This window comes from Sardina pilchardus, chromosome 6 (assembly GCF_963854185.1).
Source record: "Sardina pilchardus chromosome 6, fSarPil1.1, whole genome shotgun sequence".
In the NCBI taxonomy this organism is placed as follows: Eukaryota; Metazoa; Chordata; class Actinopteri; order Clupeiformes; family Clupeidae; genus Sardina; species Sardina pilchardus.
The window spans coordinates 9,509,086-9,524,589 of record NC_084999.1 but is presented as its reverse complement, the minus strand read 5'-3'; the positions used below and the strand labels follow the sequence as shown (position 1 = coordinate 9,524,589).

The 15,504-nt window shown below is 42.5% G+C and overlaps 4 protein-coding genes across 7 annotated transcripts in view; 2 read left to right on the top strand and 2 right to left on the bottom strand.

Annotated features, from left to right (window-relative positions):
* Positions 1 to 40: 40 nt before the first annotated feature.
* tmem42a (transmembrane protein 42a) lies at positions 41 to 2,099 on the bottom strand. Its single transcript, XM_062538371.1, has 3 exons — positions 1,527 to 2,099; positions 1,031 to 1,177; positions 41 to 777 (listed from the first exon to the last, which is right to left on the bottom strand). Exons 1-3 carry the CDS (start codon positions 1,704 to 1,706, stop codon positions 634 to 636), a joined length of 471 nt encoding a protein of 156 aa, XP_062394355.1. The 5' UTR covers positions 1,707 to 2,099; the 3' UTR covers positions 41 to 633.
* A 56-nt stretch (positions 2,100 to 2,155) lies between these two features.
* kiaa1143 (KIAA1143 ortholog) lies at positions 2,156 to 3,575 on the top strand. The gene is made up of 4 exons (XM_062538367.1): positions 2,156 to 2,348; positions 2,470 to 2,611; positions 2,735 to 2,996; positions 3,128 to 3,575. Exons 1-3 carry the CDS (start codon positions 2,232 to 2,234, stop codon positions 2,971 to 2,973), a joined length of 498 nt encoding a protein of 165 aa, XP_062394351.1. The 5' UTR covers positions 2,156 to 2,231; the 3' UTR covers positions 2,974 to 2,996; positions 3,128 to 3,575.
* Positions 3,576 to 5,700: 2,125 nt separating this feature from the next.
* gpd1l (glycerol-3-phosphate dehydrogenase 1 like) lies at positions 5,701 to 12,400 on the bottom strand. 2 transcript variants are annotated; one of them, XM_062538354.1, is made up of 8 exons: positions 12,191 to 12,400; positions 11,704 to 11,881; positions 11,195 to 11,335; positions 8,445 to 8,583; positions 8,206 to 8,318; positions 7,453 to 7,689; positions 6,839 to 6,945; positions 5,701 to 6,047 (listed from the first exon to the last, which is right to left on the bottom strand). In XM_062538354.1, exons 1-8 carry the CDS (start codon positions 12,232 to 12,234, stop codon positions 5,951 to 5,953), a joined length of 1,056 nt encoding a protein of 351 aa, XP_062394338.1. In that variant the 5' UTR covers positions 12,235 to 12,400; the 3' UTR covers positions 5,701 to 5,950. The 2 variants fall into 2 exon arrangements, with proteins under 2 accessions (XP_062394338.1, XP_062394339.1); XM_062538355.1 differs by having other exon boundaries at positions 11,707 to 11,881.
* Positions 12,401 to 12,995: 595 nt separating this feature from the next.
* The window catches only part of osbpl10b (oxysterol binding protein-like 10b), a 61,639-nt gene continuing 59,130 nt past the window's right edge, over positions 12,996 to 15,504 (top strand). Inside the window, exon 1 of one of the 3 annotated variants that reach the window (XM_062538332.1) lies at positions 12,996 to 13,362. In XM_062538332.1, the coding sequence (XP_062394316.1) occupies positions 13,136 to 13,362 (227 nt within the window). In that variant the 5' untranslated portion in view covers positions 12,996 to 13,135. The remainder of the gene's footprint in view (positions 13,363 to 15,504) is intronic. The other 2 variants (XM_062538331.1, XM_062538333.1) reach the window with 2 other exon arrangements.

Genomic DNA, 15,504 nt, shown 5'->3' with positions numbered 1-15,504 from the left:
CCACCCTACTATTTGAAAAAGTGTGACACTTAGATGCAGATATAGACAAAAGCTGTATTTGGAAATCACATTTGTGTGTGGACCAATGTTTGCCATAATATTAACAATTTCTGTGAACAAAAGGAGTAGCCTTAAAACAAATACAAATGACCTGAAACAGTAAAAATACAGTTTTAACTCTACAAAAGAGGTTCAAAGTGAATAACAAATGATGCATATTATGACAAGTGTCATGTACTGTAGATATGTTTTTTGTGTCGGTGCTAAACAATACAGATCTTTGATTCTTAGAGTTTGCAGCATATTGGTAACATAGAAACTCCCTTTTGCAGTGCAGGTTACATTCTCTTCAATACAGCAACAAATGAACCATTGCCAAGCATACTTATGGCCCAGTATGCTGACAGTAGTGCAAAGGCTGCTGTGCTTTGTGAATAATTTAGTGGCCATGCACATTGCATTGTTATATAATTAAACAAACATTCAGGTCCTATCCATCCTGTTCAAGGGTAGCTCACTTTATCTCACCACTTTATCTGTGCATTCATTGACCACTGCTATCCATTTCAACTGGTCAACAACAGGGACAGGGACAGGGCAGTGCGTTCATAGCACATCACATACAGTATGGTCTCAGTCATTCTTTGTGGCCACGGCTGTCTGTGATTCCCGGTTTGTGGAACCATGCAGAATGAGCAGCCCTGACAGGGTGAGGGAGATGCCGACCCACCAGAGAGCAGCGTGGGTCTCGCCAAAGATCAGCCTCCCAAGGAATGCCTGCGTGGAATTAAGAGAAAACAGAATAGTCTGTAGCCAATACTCTGATATGATTTGATTGCTGCTGCTATTCGTATTGAACACCACAGTATTTTAAGAGATCAATCACCATTATGATTCGGAGTTAACACTGCATTGACTTTAACTCAATAAGTCAGCTGTGGTTGCTGAAACTGGTCCTCTGAGGAGTACAGGGCGAGTAGTGTACTGTACCAAAGTCCTTTCATATATAAGTGTCTCTGACTGTACTCACTGAAGATATGAAGTTGGAGGCAGTGGTGGTGACAGTGGCCTGAGCAGAAGACGAGGAGAGCCTGAGGGCTTTGGCGAAGAAGGTCCACATCACAGCATTACAGGTGAACAGCAGACCCCCGCACAGCAGCCGTAAAGGGATGTGAAGCTTGGCAGGGGACGACATTTTATAAGCACCAACGCCCAGTAGCACAGAGACTTGCATACTGTACACAACATGGGATGCCTTAACTTCAGTCCCACTCATTTACATCTACCCTACCCCGCATGCATCCATAAATAAACAAGTTTCCTTAATTGTAAACCACCCCCCCCCCCTCAAAAAAAAAAAGTTAATGACCGAAACCATTGTCATTCATTTAGATATGATGCGTACATGTTATCATGATAATTGCGTGTCAGTATCAAATCCATAGGCTACTAATTAGTCGATGTGAACCCATTTAAGCCATGACATGAGCAATCACTGCACTGAAACGATTTAGAGCATACTTTACCCAGTCGCATGGAGCAGTTTCATTTTCTTGCTGGAACATCCTGTCTTCTCCAGCCCAGGTTTTCAAACCGGTTTCACACACACCTTTCAGGTAGTCAGCGCCAAGTGACAGTTTGGCTGAAGTGGAGGCAACAGCCCCAAGAAAGCCAGCGAGTAGCCCATACACAACTCCGGAAAACATTTCTATCCACGAAATATCAGACTGTTCATTCGGAAGAGAGCATTACTTCATGGAATTACTGTGTCCATCTGTAGCCCCAAGATCAACCAAGGGAAGATGCCGTGTGGGAATTAACCAAACAGAAGTGCATTGATGAAGCATATCACTTCCTACTGTCTGAAACATACCGTACTACTCACCAACCAATCACAGGGTCTGATGAAAAGACCTCTGGTGGTGTGTTCAAGAACTTACTCAACATTGTTCTGCATTTATTTTCTCAGTCATGGTATCCACATACATGTACTAAATGAACTCCCTCACCGAATATACTTAATATTTGCATATTTTAATCAGATAATGATTAGGTTCCGTTGGAGGCTTTCAAGCCAACAAATCCCTGTAAATTCCATAGATTCATTTCCATTGGTCACTAAATTACGCTTATTGATGACGTTGATCTGTCGCGAAATGCAGGCGACATCCTGATAGCAAACAACGGCAACAATCCTCGCTGGTTTAGTGTTTGCCCCATTTCTTTGTAAAATGAACAAAAAAGGACAAAAGGGTAATGTTTCATGGGTAAAGCCAGCAGAGCCATCCTTTCTCAAGAAATTCAAAAGTGATGTCGGGTATAAGGAAGGACCAACAGTCGACACGAAGGTAATTGTACATCAGCTAACCTTAATAATATCTCCATGATCTTTGCTAATATTAGCTGCACGATTGTTGACAAGTGGAGTGCGCATGTTGCTAAATATAACTCGTCCCTTTCTCTTTGTAGCGACAAGAAATGCCCCAGCCTGATGATGATAGCGATGGTAGTGATCGGGAAGACGAATTACCACAAATTGTTGTCCTGAAGAAAGGCGATCTGAGTGCTGATGAAGTGCAGAACATGAAGAAAGAGAAGGGTTCGACAAAGGGTAAGCGGTGGTAGATAATAGAAATACCCCGTGTTTTACGATAGGGATTTGTTAAGTTGTTAACAATGATGCAATAGATTAATAATCTTCAATACTTTTTGCTTTCTCTTATGCCATATTCAGACGATGAACCTCCTTCAGATGGCAAGATCGTGTTTAAAAAGCCTGCAAAGCGCTCATCCTCAGATAAGTTCCAGGGCATTTCCGCCAGTTCCAGCAAGAAGAAGAAGCAGCAGCAGCAGCAGCAGCAAGACGACGAAGACGAAGACGAGGACGAGAAGAGCGAATCGAAATCAGGGGCGAAAGTGAAAAACAAAAGTTTGCTGTCATTTGGAGGTGATGACGAGGAGGACGATGATTGAAAACGACTGCATATTAGCAACAGGTTAGTGGTCTTTATTGGTATTATCAGAGAGGGTTAAAGCGGAGTAATGAAGGATCTTTGGTATTATTGACTTGTCTAGAATTTAGAAGTTTTGGCCAGTACAGTAATGCATCACTTTTCTTCTTCCACAGGGTCCTCTTGATCGACAACATTCAGATGACTAAGCATTCGTGTGGTTTATTGTGTCGTTTTGTATGTTGTGCTTTATTTTCTAAGTTGTTTTAGATAATGTAAATGGTTTCTCTTTGGAGGGACATCCTCTGACCATCTGGATGAGTTGTGTGTGGTCGAATTTCCTTAAACAATGTATTAACAGGTCGAAAGCATCATATACACTGGTGAAACAATAACTGAACAAGCACAATGGCAGATGCTTGCAGAACTCAACATGTGAAGGCCAAAGGTTGATACACTGCAACAAAGGAACGGCCTCTGCGCTTCTCATTGGATGAACACATATAGCTTCTACAAAGGAGCTGTTTTTTTTAAACATGTTTTATGATTATCAATGTATTTGCCATCCCAAGATTTGGGATAGAATGGGTTATTAGTTGCTGGGGGAGGGGAGGAGAGGAAGGGAGGGGGTAAATGTCAAAAATAATTAAATGAATAAAATCTAAACATCTTCTTGAACAACGCATTCTTCTGTCCCGGAGGAGGAAAAAAAACATGCATTACATCTGCACTGAATACAGATATCTTTATTTTTTATCTGTAATCATTCTCCACACGATCGACACTTCACTTGTCATCCTCACAGACAGATCACAGATATCCCAAAAGCAATGGCTTGTGGGCTTACAGTGGAACGGAACAAGACCAGGATGGTTTGGAGGATACATTCATAAAGCAAAATAATATAACAAAAAGGCAACGTGATGTGACCTAAAATACAGACAAACAAACAAAACAAAACACCTCACCAACAGCTGCATTGTGACCAACGAGGATTCAAAAAAGTAAAAAAAGGCCTTCACTAAGCCAGAGCTAACTGTGATGTGAGGGGGAGCTAGCAGAAGAGAGGCTTATATGCAGCTGCAAGTAAAACACGGTGGTCTGAGGAACTACACATAAGATTATCTGTGTGATTTACAACACAGGTTTAAAACACAGCAGGCTGTTTTTCCGTATATGGACTAAGCCTAGTTCTGGACTAAATGAGAAGTACAGTGAAGATTTCCATTTTTAGGACTAGGTTTAATCCACATATGGGAAAGCACCCCATTTGTGTATTGGGTCCAAGCTGCTCGATGTATGTGTGGTTGCATTTCAGTGAAGGACATGGTGGAGAGGACATACTGTAGTAGACGGCCTACACTGAAATCTGAGGGCAAACACATAAGTCTTTGAAGATGTGCAAGTTTGAATTTAGCCTCAAACAAATGAGCAAACTTATTTTTTCTGGTTAATTGTTAAAAGTGTCATGCATTTTTTGTCTTCCAAAAAAAGAGAAAGAAAACAAAATATTGGCAACTTTAGCAGAATTTGAAAAGAGAACTGTCTGTGCAATCGGTAACACTTTCAAATAGACATAATTTCCTATAGTGAAATTACTACCAATACAACATAGAACACCTTAAATGCCAAATCACACAGTCACAGTTTGCAACCTCACAGCCACACATACAGTCAGAGTAAATCTGTTCAAGTTATCTCAGAGCCATGGACAGTTCCCTTTAGGTTATGGTCCTCACCTCTGAGGCTTCAAGGCATTTCTCTGCTGTTTTCATAGGCCACCTATCCACCTCAACTAACTCCTAAAGTTTAGAGCAGCTATTTTAACTGACCATATTTTCTTTTAAAAAAAATCTATAACTAATAAGTGCATTGATATACTGCTTATTTTAAGCAAATATTGCACACAATGTAACTGCACCATGTGCTTTACTCCTCAAAGCTTTCTTTAAAAGAGCAATAAGTATGTATTTCAATGCACCCAAGCCCTTCATCCAGTTGTATAAGTACTGTACTGAGCTAGTAATATCCAAGGTCAGGACATGAGTAATGCTGATACAAATATGTAATACTGACAACTTATACAAACTGAGCACATCTAGTGATCATATATTGTTACTGAAAGGTTAGTTGTAATGAAATGGCAGTGTAGTGTGTTAAAATCTCTTGTAGGGTTGAATAGCATAGATAGAACAATAACACCCATAACAATTTAAGCCCAACCATAACGGTGTCAAGACAATTGTCATGCAATCATGAGTGGTTAAGGTACTAATTATTTGCTGGCTAAATATAACAGTTGCCTACAATACAAAACAGAAATAAACAATAAATGTTTTTATGGAGTGTCACTGGCTTTCTTGATATCTTTAGAAGTTGAATTGTTCCCATATTTCTGCCTGTCAGACATAGCACCTAATGCTATCCACAAGGGGGCAGTCAAGCGCAGAAAAAATCAGAGCTCAGCTGTATCTCTATATAGTATACGGCCCTGGAAAGAATATGTCGATGTCTTGATACAAAAAAAGATTCATGTAAGAGACTGCAAATAACAAGTCGGGTCTTAACTAGTACTTTGAAGGAAAAAGGACCGACTATCGGGTTAGAATAAGTATAACTATAGAACTATAAGAACTATAACTGTATAATTATAATAATGAGTAGGTTATAACCTAGACTTTAATATGGACAACATAGCACCTAATCCAGAATGTGTTGCCACAAGTTAACCGCCTTATTATTTTGTGTGTGTGTGTGTGTGTGTGTGTGTGTGTGTATACACCAAAATGCCTCCAATTCAAGTAACTAAAGCCAATAACTATGGAAACCCACCAGGAAGTCAGGTATGAGAGGCCATGTGTTTGTGTCCGTTGAGTTCTAGGAGTTTAGACAAACTGAGGACGTTCTTCAACCGCAGGTAGAGAGAGAGAGAGAGAGGAGGTATGAATGGCAGAGGTGGTGAGAGGTCATCCGTGGATGGAGAGAACTTCAGGAACCGATCACATGTGCTCTGGATGGCTCTGTAGGCAGGTGATCATCTCCTGGACCGGCTTGCCCTCGAAGCAGATCTTATAGACGGCAGTGAAGAGTGGGAACCTTGAGGAGAGACAGAGGCCGACTTGTGACCAGAACTCCCGAATATTCTCATTCCTAATTTCATTTGTAGGCTCAATACTCAATGATTCCTGACATAATATTATTGAATGAAAACACTAAAGTCTGAGACATGGAGTGATTGCTGTGCAATCGGCAACATTTCTTTCTGGTAAATGTTGCCGATTGCAGAGCAATCACTCCATTCCCATTTTCTCCATTCACTAATTTGTTTCATCTTGAGTTTGTTTTCAGACTACATTTTTGTTCAATACGAAACCCGTTACTGCAACACAAAAACTACTGCTACCGCTACTGATGAAATTCAAACCTATCCACGGATAAAAAAAAAGGTAATGGCAGTTAAAATTAAAGAAAGTGGCAACTGAACAGAACGGTATGAAAGCCAGCAAACTCTTGACCAACATGACTATTTGCCACCCTCAAATACTAATGACTAAGTCAAGTAGGAAGGAGACTGGAGCACACTGATCTCAAGTGCGGTCTTTTATTGGTGCAAACAAACTGACGTTTCGACACTACTGTGTCTTCATTCAGAGTCATCTCTCATGACTCTGAAGAAGACACAGTAGTGTCGAAACGTCAGTTTGTTTGCACCAATAAAAGACCGCACGTGAGATCAGTGTGCTCCAGTCTCCTTCCTACTTGATTCACCTGAAAGTCCTACTGAGAAGCACCTGAAACAGCAGACGATTTTGGATTGATGCGCAGAGTTCTTCACTTTAACAAGACTAATGACTAAGTATTTCTTCCCCCAGACACCATCAACTCACTTGTCCACCAGTTCTTTCTGTTTGAGGATGTGGTGGACCTCAGCAGAGGTCAAGGGTCCCTGCAGCTTCTGTCCATTCAACATCTCCTTCTCCAGCTCCTCAATGCTCTGGTATGGTGGAGGTATGGCATATTAAAGGGTCAGTATGTGAGGTAACATAACAATACAAATTATCCAAAGCAAAACAATATATAGCAGTGGGCTTTGTTCGTTGCACTCCTAGCCTGACACCACCTGTCTACGCACTTGCGCTCAATTTCAGTTCCCTTCAGTACTCCGTCTGGATCCACTTTCGTTTACTCCGGCAAGTCCACCTCCACCCAATCAGTGAACCGAGAGCGATTACGTTTCATTATCGTTGTGTCCCACGTGGTTAACATACTGTACGTCACGTTAGTGATTGAACTCCAATGATTTCAAACTTCAGCATCCAAGCATCCACCAACCAGGAAATTAACGTTTGCGAATGGATCTAGGCCAGACTCTCTGCGAAGGCTATTGCACTCAAGCTATACTCACACAGTATTCTACTCACACTATAACACCATAGCTAGTACATGCTGACTTATCCTTTATAAAGTCTACACACACACACGTGCAAATTCCAAAACTGACCTTTCCCGTCTTTGCAAAGGCTTCCGCCACCTTGCGGTTGCGTCCCCCGTAACAGGTGGTGATGAGGTCAGCCACACCGCAGCTCTCCAGGAAGGTGGCGGAGGAGACCGTCCCGTCTTTGCTGAAGAGCTTGGCGAAGGCGATCATCTCCATCAGGCCCAAGCGGATCACAGCTGCCTTGGTGTTGTCACCGCACTGCAGCCCATCACAGAAGCCTGCCCCCACTGCTACAATGTTCTGAGGTAGAGGAGCAGACATTAACTTACGCGTGGGTTTTGGTGGATTTTCACACGTTTCCCAAACGTTACTTTAGCATTTATTGAGGTGGTCCATATTGGCCAGTTCAGGCTTCTGCAGCAGTGCACTGACCTTCAATGCCAGTAATAAAACCTTTCCTGATAACGTCAGAGTAATGGACATAGTCCTTTGTATGGACATATGGTACATTACATCATTAGATAAGAGTGCTGAATGTGCTGTACAAAGTAATACCACAAATATGAAAAAGGGTAGAATCAGTAGAGTAATTTCCCGTGTTTAAGCCGCATTGTGTATAAGCCGCAAGGCAGTGTTTTATGCAAGTTAAAAGAAACAAAACCAAACCATATTAATACCATATTAACTGTCCCAGTGTATTAACCTCATAGCTGAAGAAATTTAGCAAAATCAATGTATAAGCCACGGCTAATAGATGGGAAATTACAGTATAGGATCAACGTAGGTAGTTTGAGGATGGGCTGGGAAATGAGTTACCTTCAGAGCTCCACAGAGCTCCACCGTATCTGCATCTTCCACCACTGTGATGCGGAAGTTAGGGGTCTGAAGAAGCTCTTTGAACAGCAGCCCATTCTCCATAATCTTAGACCCTACAGGGCAATACGGACAGAGTCCAATTTTGTCATGAACACAGTCAAGGTCCTAAATGGAAATAATTTAACTTGATAAATAAAATAAAGTTCTCTGAGGTTCTTTTTTATGGGGAGAGTGCTCACCAATTGTAGTTTCACAGAACTTCTCAGCCGCAACCTCATTGGCTATGTTCGCCCCCATCAGCACGCTCATATCAATCCCCATCTTCTCGCGGATGATGTCCGATATCAGCTTGAGGCCCTCAGGGCCTTCATCTATACCCTAAAGGAGAGGAAGCATGAGCAGACCAAGAGAATGAGACACAGAGGGTCTTGATTTAAATAGTGGGCAAAGTCTAACTTAAGCTTGCTTAATAACTGTGCAAAATCTAATTGCAAATGTAATACCATGAGAAAGATCCTGAGCACAAACAGTGGTGGGTCAGCTAAACACAGCCTCACACCACATAATAATGCTGTCACTTCATGCATAAGACCGTATACCGACTTTGCTCTTTGCCCAGCATTTAAAGCAACACTAAAAGCACTTTCCCTCTGTTGCACGCACGCTGTTTGTTTATCCAGCAAATAACAATGTCCACAGACAAGGTAGAGTATGTTGCATGATTTTATGAAAGTATGATGTATTGTGACATCGAAGGGAGTAAAATTTGTAGTTTCTTATGTCTCATTCCATCAACTACTTCCACTACAGATCCGCCACCCGATTTGGTAAAGTTATATAGTGCGGTTATACCCAATAGAGGGTCGCGAAGCGAATGCAGAAGTACGAGTTGATGAACCACTGAAATTATTTTGGAAACATTATTTTAAGGTACGAAAAACTCTTTAGTGTTGCTTTAAGTTAGGGCCCAGAGAGTTACAGAAACCTTTGACTTTGGAACTGAGGAAAAATCTCCTTGGTCACCCTTTCATGTCAGAACAACAAGAATAGAAGTAGAAGGCTTAGATGCTCCATGGCCCATTAGAAAACTAACCTTTGGCACTAGGGGAAATAAAGTGCCTAAAAAAAAAAGCGACAGAGGAAACCAACGGCACCCTTCAGTCTGTACATGACTCATCACAAATCTGCCAGATGGACCCTTTCGCCGATGAAGATTCATCCAAACATATGGCAGCCCGTTTCCCCTGACAGCAAACAGGGCGGAACAGAGTGGGTCGGTACACCCACAAACATTTCACAGCCCCTGTTGTTTATCTGAATATGGGTCGCACGTACAGTACAGCACAGAGGGGGAGGCGTGCAAGAGCGAGGACAGCAGACACCGCTCCAAAAATATGAGCACGTGGCAGCGGACAGAATTGGGAAGCACGCTGAGCACTGAGCTATGCTGCAGAGCTGTCAAAGTCAACATCAGGACACAAGACACTTGAACATACTGCACTATCAAGCTAGGGATTGATGAATGAATAGACTAACACATGTAGATGTTGGGGATAGCATAAGCTCATGTCACATGCCAATTCCCAATTGAATTGAATACCAATGCTCAATTCCCGGCTTCCACCATTGTGCCCTTGAGTAAGACACTTAACCTCAACTTGGACAATATAGTCCCTTGTAATATACTTGATTTATGTATATTGAGTCACTTTGGATAACAGTTTGTCTGCTAAATGAATAGATGTATATTTATGTAAACCTTGTACTCGCTACAATACCAATGCCGGAAGTGAGAAAAGTAAGTCTGAACAAAGACACATCATTCACTTTCCATCTGTGCTATAGGTACTGAGATGTAAGTACACATAAAATTGTTAGCGGCTCCATGATCTGAAGTGTAACCAAAAATGGAGCACCATCCCTTTGATGTGATCACAGCCCAAACCCCTCCAAAATGACCCCATCTAGAGATCTCATCTCATCCCTGCCTGCACCCACCAGACCGGCTCAGTCATCTTTCATCTCTGCTCAAATGTGATGTGCAATTTATGAAAACAAACAAAAAAAGCTTTTTGCTGTTATCAGTGTGGTCATATCTGGCTGGTCCATTACAGCAGTGCTCTTTCCCAAAATGGCCAGATCAGAGAGGGTCTCTGCCAGTGGTTACATAATGTGTTTTTTTTGGTTTTTTTGCGAGACATGAAACCTTTCATCAAATGCTCAAATGCTGGCAGCTGAGATCACTGACCAATTTAGCCTTGTGCCACTCAGCCAGTTCCTGTATGGCAAACATTTCCTTCCCAACTGCTGAAGGCCTGCTTTTGCAAGGACAGACGTATGACCTTACAGTGCTCAATTATCTGTGAACCCCATAAAGTAACAAGACTCTGGCCCAAACAAACAAACAAACAAACAAACAAAAAAACAAGACAGTGTGCTAACCCTACTCATTTTACTGATGTTCTTCTATTTGGCAGACGTAATCTTGAGTAGCCCTGAAATAGGATGCCACAACTAAGCATTCAGTGCTTCTACCTGTTGGCTAAGACAGCAAATGCAGACTGATGAGGGTAATTCACTAGCCTGGCAGGCCCTCCCAGTGACGTAACACCTTCGCCGTTGCTGTCGCTGGTCTGGTCAACTGCTAATCGGGAAGGATTTCTGAATTCCCCAAATCTGCGGAACTGCCCCCTTTGGTCGAGAATCAACTTTGAGCAGCTCCAACGGCTCTGGGTAGAGGCGTGTTCAAGGCAGAGGAAAGAGTGTTGTTATTGGTTTAAACTCGGCAAACCGCTTTCTGACATCGACCAGTAGAAAATCGAGGCACTTAAAGGAGGCGGGTCAACCAAGCGCTCGGAGAAACCATGTAGCACAGGCTCTTGGTCAGACTAAAGTCTCGCAGAGCCTTTCAAGTCGATGGCAATCAGGCTAGTAATTCACTGAGATAGGTCAGTCTGCTCATCCTTCACTTCACTGGCTCCTACTGTACCTTGATGAGTGTGATTCCTCTGGCCCTCTCAGACACACAGCCCACCATCTCATCGCAGAGCTTGCGGATGAACTGATGTGGGACCACGAACACCAGTAGATCGGCTCCGTCTGCAGCGTCCCGCAGCTGGGGAACTGCCACCTAGCCCAGACCAAGGAAACAACATTGACACCTTCAGATCATGATCTTGAAACAAGTTACACATGGGTATCGCAACTGGTCAAATATGTGCAATGCAGTTTAACTGCCAAGAAAATGGTTTGTTTTAGACTTACTGAACAAATGAGTGGAGTTGCACAGAATGTCAATGTATCAAAGCTGTGACTATGTTACATTTTGTACTGTTGCAGTAAGAACATGGGCATGGCAGTTTTGTATATTTATTTTAATATGCACAGTTATTCACTGATGTAGGCATTAGCCTGTAGAATGAGTGACTGACAAGAGTGGAGTGATAGAGTAACATATCATATAGACAACCTGTCTTACATGATCCAAACAAACCTTACCACATTTTCTGGTAGTTTGTAACCAGGGAGGTATTTGACGTTTTCATGGTCGGTGTTGATGATTTCTGTCAGCTTCTTGCCATTGATATTTTCCTCAAACACCCACATTTTGACAGTGCTGGCAAAACGCGGCAGTGATTTGGCGTTGTTGCCAATTATCCTTGCTATGGCAGAGCCCCTATGTAAAATAAATGAGAAATAAGCCAACCATGGCAATTGCTCCTGTTAGCCGTCCTATGCTCCATTTGCCGAAGAGAGAAATTTCGGTATGCACACATGTTGAGACTGTTTGCAACCTATCTTTTACAGTATGTTTGCAACTCACTAACGTGATCACCTTTCCCCTATATGTTGCTTAACCACGAATGGAACATTGCAAATCTTACATAACAAAATCATAAATGCACAGCGTAATTGAAGTTAGCGAGCTAAACTACTAAAACGCAAGTTCTGCACTTCTACTTCGTGAATTGCTGCAAGAACTTACCAGTTTCCTGAGCCAACGATGCATACTTTCAAAGGTACAGCCATTACAACCACGTTACTTCAAATATATGATACCGCTCCTGCTTTTACTAATGCAAATTTACAATATAGCGGTAGACTGTACAACAGCCTGTCAATTAAGTCTGGCTAGAAATCACACAAGGCTCTCAACCATGTGGAAAGGCTGAAGGATAATAGCATTGGGAGTTTGCACAAGACCATGGATGATATCGTCATCAGATATTGTCGCACTAGAGCATGCTGGGTAGTGTAGTTTTTGTCTGAAACACCTTTTTGTGGATGTTGCGCTGTCATAAATTGGCATTCTAACAAGTATCATGGTCATATAGGAACCTAAAGATGCATATCTTGATTGATGTCAAATCGTTTCACAAGACTCAAAAGATGTAAACCAGCAAAAATAAGTGTTGCCTAAACCATTTCATGTGTCTCAAATAGCCTTATTCCTCTTTGAATTTATAGGCTACGTGTAGGCCTATACGATGTATTAATTATCAAGTCTGTTTTATTCAAATCAAGAGAGTGAAGGCAACAGACACTCACAACAGTTTAGTAGCCAAAATCATTTAATGGAGGTATTGTTGAGCATTTAAATGACAGACAACGTTTGGCCACAGTCGGCGGTCATTTCAGGTGTTTTCAGGAGAACAAATTGAAGCATGAAGAACACGCAGCGTGTGTTGCCGTGTGCAGTATCCGGTTGGTGGATGGGCGGAGGGAGTGACCATAGGGTGATTCCCAGCAGAAACCCCCCCTTTAAAAGAAAGGCACTATGCTGCATCAAGGAATCCCGCGCGCTCATATGACAGTCTTCAGAAAATACTGATACAGCTTTGCGGTCTTGAAGTTGATCGAATTGCATAGCCTGTTTCTCCAGATTTTTTTTTAACACTGATGTTTTTGCTTTGAAATATATTTAAAAACCATGGCGTTCAGTAGATCGCATCCCTCATCTCCAGCAAATAAAGCGAAATTACCTTTTGAACGTGTGGATACCGCAAGGAAGCTGGAGAGAGGAGGCTCGCAGGGTCCAGGCTCGGCCGGAGTGAGGGCTGCTGCACCGGCGGACAGCTGCGACTCGTCCCAGCGTACGCGGCACCTGGAGGGGGTCTTGAGTAAATACACGAATTTGCTACAAGGCTGGCAGAACAGGTAGCTTAGTCTAAAAGCATGCCTCGCACGAAACATTCTAGTGCTTTCTTGAGTCAGTTGTTTTGTTGTTCAGTCAGGTAGCCTAACATGACAAGTAGCCTAAGATGACTGCATATAACTTTACCGTCTGTTAACATGAGGTGAACGGCTGTGGGCGGTTTTTAACACTGTTTCAGGAATAATCTTATGTGCTATCGATCGATTATCCAATCTATCCATGTCGTGTAGTTCACGAGAATTGTATTGTGAGTAGAAAAAACAGCAATTAAGTCCTTCTGCCATGTTTACTGACCAGCTGTCATTTTTTTCCGAGCAAAGGGCATTTGTGCAACATGTTGAAACAGAAAAAAAGCCCGTTCAGGTCCTTATAAACAGTCTGAATGTGTGGTATCTTTTCCTGGTTCAGGCAGTGCACAAAGCACTCCTCGAGAAATTGAGTAGGCTGCCTGGGATGGCTGAATAATGTCAGATATGTTTAGGAACAGCAGTGGTATGGTATTGAATCCTTATCGGAAAGCTGTCTTGAGAATTTGTCCGTCCTCTTGGGATTAAACTCAGTCCCATGAGTAGGCTAGACTAGACGGTATGGGCTAGGCCTAATTTTTGTGTTAGAAAGTGTGTAGAAGAGAAACTAGGTATTCGAATAAAGCAATGCTGGTCAGCACTAATGGGTAAATTCCTCACATATATAGTGTGATTTAGCCTGCACATTTAAATCAGTGTCCAGATGTTTTAGATGTTAAACCATCCAGATGATTTTAATAGAATCAAACCGGTTTTAATCCTAGCTCCCAGGGCTGCGTGATTGAGTCACCCATATAGAGTAAATTCTCAATGGAGTTCAATTGTATTGCCTCTTTCCATTCACACTAAAGATGATTATGAAACCACAGTTGGAATCAAATGATGTCTTGGACTTCCCCAACCAGCCTTTGTCTTCAAAATCTGAAATGCATAAGCCTACACAACATGTACTGTATGAAATGATCACCTTCAAATGTTGAGTTCATGCCCATGTTCCATTCCTGAAATCCCTTATTCCCTCCTAAGACATTAGAGAGACAAGCTAGTAGGCTACGTGGGGGTTTGGCAGCGGAAGTGGAGCAGGCGAAACAACGAGCCGTATTGACAGCACATATCATTAGTCTTTGTACGAATCAATGAAACGGGCAAGGAGGTGTTGCTTTGAGAGCCCAGGTGGAGGTGTGGGGGTGGAGGCTTGCGATATCTGAATGAATGCTTGCCCGAACAAACACAGGGGTGCAAATCTCATTTGTGTCTTTTTTTTTTAATCAGAGGCTGTGTGTGTGAGTCATCAGTGACTAGAAATCCCACTCCTAGCGTCTCTCTCTCCTGCTTTGCTTTGAGCTCAGCTCTGGCTTGTCTTGCCTGGCTGGACTCTGGAGATGAGTCGTGCCATACTGTAGCTCTCAATGATTACACATTTACTGTTGCTTCACTGGTTCAAGAAACACCATTAAGGCAGCAAGCTGTTATCTTAGACAACTGCCACATGTCCATCACTGTCACATGGATGGATAGGTTGTGTGTGTGTGTGTGTGTGCAGTGTGTGAATATGTGTCTTTGTGTGTGTGTGTGCGTCGTGTGTGTGTGTGTGTGTGTGTGTGTGTGTGTGTGTGTGTGTGTGTGTGTGTGCGTAGTGTGTGTGTGTGTGTGTGTGTGTGTGTGTGTGTGTGTGTGTGTGTGTGTGTGCGCACGTGTGCGTGTCCGTGTGCGTGTGAATACATTTGTGCACCTATATGCATGCATGTCTTTAACAGAAATGCAATGAAGGCTTTTAAGTTATCTAATCTAAGCCAGCAGTCTTTCTTAGTAACTTTAGGGCTATTCCAAGGAAGCCAAACATGTTGACATAGAATTGGAATGTGCATCCCACCCCAGTGGATTTTTTTTCTTCCTTTCTTTCTTTCTTTCTATCTTTCTTTTTTTGGAGGAAGGGGAGGTTGCGGGAGGATGGACTACAGATTTCTGTTGTGGCTGAAGTAAACAAAGCTGGCTAATTAATTTCACATGGACCCTTGTCAGGTCAGCTGCGGCCTCACTAGGGACAATGACTCATTCTTGAGATACACCCTCATGCTCCTCGCCACATCCCCTGCCTTGAGTGAGCGGTTAAGACGC